General features: G+C 34.9%; 1 protein-coding gene across 1 annotated transcript in view; it reads left to right on the top strand.

Annotated features, from left to right (window-relative positions):
- Positions 1–6,668, top strand: part of LOC107750057 (partitioning defective 3 homolog B-like) — a 177,748-nt gene that overhangs the window by 63,733 nt on the left and 107,347 nt on the right. Inside the window, exons 6-7 of the mRNA XM_016565315.1 lie at positions 3,160–3,246; positions 4,988–5,113. Of these exons, the coding sequence (XP_016420801.1) occupies positions 3,160–3,246; positions 4,988–5,113 (213 nt within the window). The remainder of the gene's footprint in view (positions 1–3,159; positions 3,247–4,987; positions 5,114–6,668) is intronic.

The following is a 6,668-nucleotide window of genomic DNA, read 5'->3' as shown; positions in this document are numbered from 1 at the left end:
TATATATATATATATATATATATATATATATATATATATATTAAAAACACAAAAATAAACATAAAACAAATGAAATATAAAATAAAACATTCAGCAAGATATTAGTGACATAGATAACTAGTGTAGGTTTAGTCAGTTTCTGAGGGCGTGTGATTCATGTGAAATTTGTTGTTTCATTTCTTTTCCAGATAAATTGTGGTTTGGGACTAGAAAGTATTTCAGGAAGTATTTTTCTCTTTTATCTTGGAATTGATCACAGGAATAGAGAAAGTGTTTTTCCCTCTTTGGCACTCTCTCAGCGCACACAAACCCACTCTCTGTGTGTCGTGCTGTTGTGGTGTGTGAGCAGTAATAAGCTCTGTATCTGTCTGATGAGCTGCTGCCAGTCTCAGTTTTTATTCATGTAAATTCATGGACGCTCCGTGCTACACTGGGCACATGCAAACTGGCAGAGGGGTTTTTATTTTGGGAGGAATGCAAATATAGGAGGGGAGGTTTTATTTTTGTGGTGATGCGCTCTGCAGATCAAGCCGTGTGGAAGAATGTTGCCTGATCTCACTAGCCGGTTGAGTTTGTTTGTGTGTATTGGTAGTTAGCATCATTATTTAGCAGATGTGGCAGCGCTTCGTAACGTTACATTGACAATAGTCTGTAACTAGACTATCAGCAGAAAGTCACATGGAAGTTTATTCAGGCGTCCACTTACACAGGAACGGTTCGTTTGACTGATATTGACAAACCAGTTTGTTTTTTTACATGACATTTAAGAGGCCAGTACAGCTGAAATTTGGATGTACACAGCGTTTCCTTGGTTACAGCTGTAAACAAAGCAGCTGCACTTATTAACACTAAATGCATTATACAGAGGCAAGATGAAAAGAAAACTAAGTAAACTTTTCTGAAGTCAGTCAGTTCCCCACAGAGATACATTCATATAAATCCCCAATTCAATATTCAGGATTTTCCTCCAGTATTTCGCACATTGTGAACAGTGAGCTGCTCTGCCAGCTGTATTTTCTCCTCTTTGCGTCCATCTTCAGCATCTCTGCCTCTGTTAACGTCCTGTTTACACACTTTGTAATATTTCCACACAAATGACATTTTGGAAAATGATTGCAGTGCAGTTTGTGTGCAAGTCTGGAACAGAGATCGGCTGAAATAAAACAAAAAAAAAAATGGCTGTTCGACCGGTGCATCTGTACTCTACTGATTAAATTAAATATATATTAATCATTGTTAAAGCTACAAAGTTACTTGCATGTAGTTGTCTTGCTGGAATTCTTTAAAATCGCTTGAATTTTTAAATTAGCAAGTGACAAATTCGTCAACTGTCCCGAACGTCTTACACACTGGCCCTGGGCCATCTGGCAGTCCTTATTGTCGAGCCCTGGATGTAGCTCTGAGAATAAAACAGAATTTACATTTTAGGTATGCATGTAAGATTTAGGTATGTGTGTATCTATATACGTAGACAAAGTTTGAGGTCAACAAGTTTTTCTTCTTTCTTTCTTTTTAAAATAAATTATTCTGCAAAGATGCATTAAATTGATCATAAGTGACAGTAAAGACTTAAAATGTCTATTGCATATAAATTCTGTTCTTTTGTTTGAATTTCCTATTCATTAAAGAATACATAAAACCATTTCCAAAAAATTATTAAGCAGTACAACTATTTTCAACATTGAAAATAATAAGAAATGTTTCTTGAGCAGCAAGTCATAGAGTAATGATGCTGACAATTCAGCTTTGCATCAGGGATAATTTGCATTTTAAAATGTATTCAATAGAAATTATTTTAAATTGTAATAATATTTCATAATTGTAATAATATTGTTTTGCATTTTTTCAAATAATAAAATACTTTTTTTGTATTTAAGAGACTTGTTTTAAAAAACATAAAAAAACTACTGACTTCAAACTTTAATGTTTATATATGTGATATTTTTTTTGCCTGTTTTATCATCAGCCAGGTAAATATTGTAAGTCAGTAATATGAGTATGATCAAATTTAAACAAGAGTAATAGCAAACATTAGAAAACACCACAACAAATAAAATAAAATGAAATAATTTAAAATAAAAATAGTTTAAAATTAAATTAAATTTGTAAAATAAATAAAAGGGTCTATCATCCATCCATCCATAATAAATTAAAATAGGTAAAATAAATAGGTTTTAGTTAGTAAGTAACTGCAATTTATCTAGCTTGTCTGAATTTTCCAGAAATTTTTTTTTTCTGACAAAGATGGAAGAGCTCACATCCCCCTCTCTCTCTTCCTCTGTCTCTCATCTTCTCCTCTCCTCCATTCTGTCTTTATTGTGATGAGAGATGCAGGTAGGCACTTTTGCCTTCGGCTCTCATCTCAGACACACTGAATGGCAGTGACTCCGCTGGCTTCTGACTCATTTGTTTGGTCATTAATGTTGTCCCACAGGACATAAACAGCAAATGGATTTTCAGTGTGTGTTGATAGAAGTAGCTGGTGAATACTTTTATGAATGCTTTTGTGTGTAGGTTTGTGTCTGAAATGCATTGACTGCTTTAGGCCAGAAACATACTCTATGCAAGTACATTGATGCAGATGTTGGTTCAATGCTATCTATCTATCTATCTGTCTGTCTGTCTGTCTGTCCGTCTGTCCGTCTGTCCGTCCGTCCGTCCGTCCGTCCGTCATCCATCAAAAACATCTTTGCAGCAACCTAGTAACCACCCAGAATACCCTTGTTACCACATAACAAACACTTAGAACATCATAGTATTGTTGTGGCATGGTTTTGCATGGACAAACAACTCTGTTTTATTTCAGTAAATATAAAAATTGTGTATCCTATGTGTATTTGTTTGTGTTTCAATGTAAGTGCAAGGTCAGAGGATTCTGATTGAACACTATAATGTTACACACACCTCGAGAGCTCTAGACCTGAGGAAATGATGCAGGTGACAGGAGGAGCACTCCATTGATATCCAAGACACTTCCTACCGTAATGGTTTTTTGGCTTGTCATTTTGACATGTGACTGTTGTTCTGCTAATGTAATTGCGTTCCGCTGAAAGTTTCCACTTCCAAAATATATTTTTCAGTTTGTGGAAGTCGTTTTCCTTTTTTTCTGTCAAGAAAAATGTAACTAACCACCGTGACCATTGTGTTTTTTTTCTGCAGCAGTCTAACACGGATGGTGGATATTTCTGGAGACCTCGGGCCTCTGGGCATCAAAGTCATATCATACTGCTCCTCACTGAGTGGAAGGTAAAGCGCGCGCGCACACACACACACACACAGATTCATGGTGTCTTCACACACTTGCCTGATAATGGACCATGAGATGCACTGTTGTACAAATTCTCCCTTTTGATTCTCGAGTATTGAGTATTGAGTATTTTATTTTATTTTATTTTATTTTATTTTATTTTATCATTATATAAAACAATGCCAGCTGACCATTTCTCAATTACTATAATTAAGTTTACCTTTTTTATGTTTTCTCACTTTGAGTGTTTTATTTATTATGATAAAAAAAATCTAATTTTTTTTAGCATTTTCTTCAGCATTGGCCATTATATAAAACAATATTAATTGACCATTAGACTAACTTAAGTAAATGTGAATAAAATAAATATATTTTACTCTATAAAGGAGTAGCATCACCTTATTTCACATTTATAAACGCTATCTGTGGCATGCGTGGATTACTTAGTGGTTTCACTTTTGTAATTTCAGTGTTATAAGTCAACAGTGTCCCATTCATATTTGCCCATAGACACGCACTCAAACACTTACAGGAAGTAGCTAGAAGAATGGCTCTTTCAGACTTTATTTTATTTTATTTTATTTTATTTTATTTTATCATTATATAAAACAATGCCAGCTGACCATTTCTCAATTACTATAATTAAGTTTACCTTTTTTATGTTTTCTCACTTTGAGTGTTTTATTTATTATGATAAAAAAAAATCTAATTTTTTTTTAGCATTTTCTTCAGTATTGGCCATTATATAAAACAATATTAATTGACCATTAGACTAACTTAAGTAAATGTGAATAAAATAAATATATTTTACTCTATAAAGGAGTAGCATCACCTTATTTCACATTTATAAACGCTATCTGTGGCATGCGTGGATTACTTAGTGGTTTCACTTTTGTAATTTCAGTGTTATAAGTCAACAGTGTCCCATTCATATTTGCCCATAGACACGCACTCAAACACTTACAGGAAGTAGCTAGAAGAATGGCTCTTTCAGACTGCATGAATAGGTCAAAAGTTAAGTTCTCAGGGCAAGGACACACACATGTTGCATGACAGGAAGTCCTCCCTGGGTAGACGATGACAAGCTCCGGATGGAAATAGACCCTCTCTCTGTAGCTGGGCAAACCTGTGTGGTGGCCTGGTGAACTACTCTTTAGGTGTAAGACCCAAAGGAAACCCTAAAGTCTTAAAGGAAGTAACAGCAAATAAAATCTTGATCATTGAAACGGTTGCCTGACCAGGTCAGTTCTCAAAACAGAAAGATGCTGATGCCTCTAATATCGAGAGACAGCTCAGAGAAAGTTTCTAAAATATATCTGATATTTTCATTAAAATCATTAAAAAAAGTAAATAACGCTTGCCTTTTTCCTGGTGTGTCATATACCATATTCCATATCTTTTTTTATACTTAATATACTTTTATCATTGACTTTTTTCTGTTTTTCCATTTTTAGATATTTAATTTAATTTAATTTTATTTTATTACAATTATGCTTTATAACTTTTTTAAAAATTATATTACTTTATATAATTTATGTAACCTCTCATTGCATTTGGAGAACAAGCAAACCACTTGGCCACAGTTCCAGCACCATTTTATTTATTGTACTCACAAAACTAGAGACATTTTATATAAGTTATTTTCAGTTGGAATTCTGCTTCTTATGTACAGTTAATATCTTCAGTTATTTTCTGAATGCCCTTCCCTGTCTGAAATCTGTTCGTTGCTTGTGTCATCAGGACTCTGGGTCTAAATATCCCAGCCATCGAGAAGAACAGCCGCTCTGAACAAGAGGGGATCTTTGAAGAGGACGAGTGCATCGTGCAGATCAATGACACCGAGTTAATAGACAAGTCCTTTGCTCAGTGAGTGTCTGACTCTTCCATCCATCACACTTTCATTGTTGTCATGTGGATTACTAATCATCCACCCGCTCTCTTTCTCTCCACTTCATTCTCTTCTTTCATTATCCATCTTTTGTGTTGTTTTTGCTTTAATGCGATTGATCTCTGTCCTACTTGCTCGTAGCGTGCAAACACAATCGTACCGAACCTTTTTATCTATCCGTCCTCTCTCATTTTCCTCACTTTTCTGCAGAGTTTCAGTGCTATGACTTTAACACAACAAAAGAGAATGGTTTGCTCTTGCCACGAGTGTGGAATTGCCCTATTAAGTGGCTTCAGTGGTATCGGATAGCCTTCAAAAGGACGACAGATTAAACGAAGTGGCACTATTAGAGGAAGAGTTGAAGAAATGGGTACGAGAGTTAAAGATTTTGAAGCAGAAAAGAAAAAAGACTTCAGTCAAGCAAGTCAATTTTACTTCTGCAGTGTCCTGAACTGAACTCCGAAAAGTTTGATCATCACATTCAATGCAACATGATATCTCTGATATCTAGTCTTAGTAATGTTAGCCTTTAATTGTGTGCTGTATGTTTGTAAGTTTTTAGTTTCATATTGATGTTGATAACTGTTTTAAAATGTTATAAATGGATAGTTCAGAATCTAAATTGTGATTAGATTTGTCATGTTTGAAGTCGAAATTTCATAATTTCTGAAAAATTTAATTTCGCATCTATCCTGACTAAAGTCCATTAAATTCCACATTAAAGTGGACCTTAATGTTACCTGTTTTGTCAATGTTAAAAATCTTTTTAATATATCAATAAGAAAGTACGACAGACTTTTACTCAAGTCTTTATCACTTAATTTAAATTAAGCAAAACAAAACGACAAATGTTTACTTTCACAAGCCGTCTCCTATAGTCTTGTAGTAAGCTGCCTCTTGTTCAATTATGTAACAAAAAATGTCGGGAAATGACACCTCTGGCCATTCCGTTGTGTCGTTTGTCCAGTCACAGATACCGTACAGACAGTCCGACCCAATATGGCTGAGTTTTTATACGTATGTTGCTCTGTCGAGCGGCAGAAATTATTTTATGTAGACCATTCTGAGTCAACACCATGCTTTTCCAATGAGGGGGAAAGGACTGTTTTCCCCCACGCCGACTCCGCCCACACAGCTATGACGCGACACCGATCAAGTCTATGGTCGACATTAAAAGCGCTATTCTGTTTGTTAACTTGAGAGCCTGGCTTGTGAAATACAAGCTGAACAAATCTGTGTGTATATTGTTTGTAAAAACTCAAATTAAGCGTCAGAATTTATATTATTGATTTTCCAAACAGTTAAAGCTGCAGTCCATAAATTTGGTTAAAAATTATCCGAAATCAATATTTGAGCAAGTACATAACCAGCAAGTGTTCGAAACTATCCCCTTACTTTAGCCCGATTCACAACGGTCATCTTATAATAATGTTTTCTAATTTGAGTGGTACGGATAGGTTTTCGCTGGAAATTCGAGCATGCTGCTGCATCATTACGTCACATCTGTAAACATAAAGAAGTTGTCCCGGCTAC

Source organism: Sinocyclocheilus rhinocerous, unplaced genomic scaffold (assembly GCF_001515625.1).
Source record: "Sinocyclocheilus rhinocerous isolate Xijiao unplaced genomic scaffold, SAMN03320098_v1.1 scaffold1956, whole genome shotgun sequence".
NCBI classification, from domain to species: Eukaryota; Metazoa; Chordata; class Actinopteri; order Cypriniformes; family Cyprinidae; genus Sinocyclocheilus; species Sinocyclocheilus rhinocerous.
The sequence above is the reverse complement of the archived record's forward strand: the minus strand, read 5'-3'. Positions and strand labels throughout refer to the sequence as shown.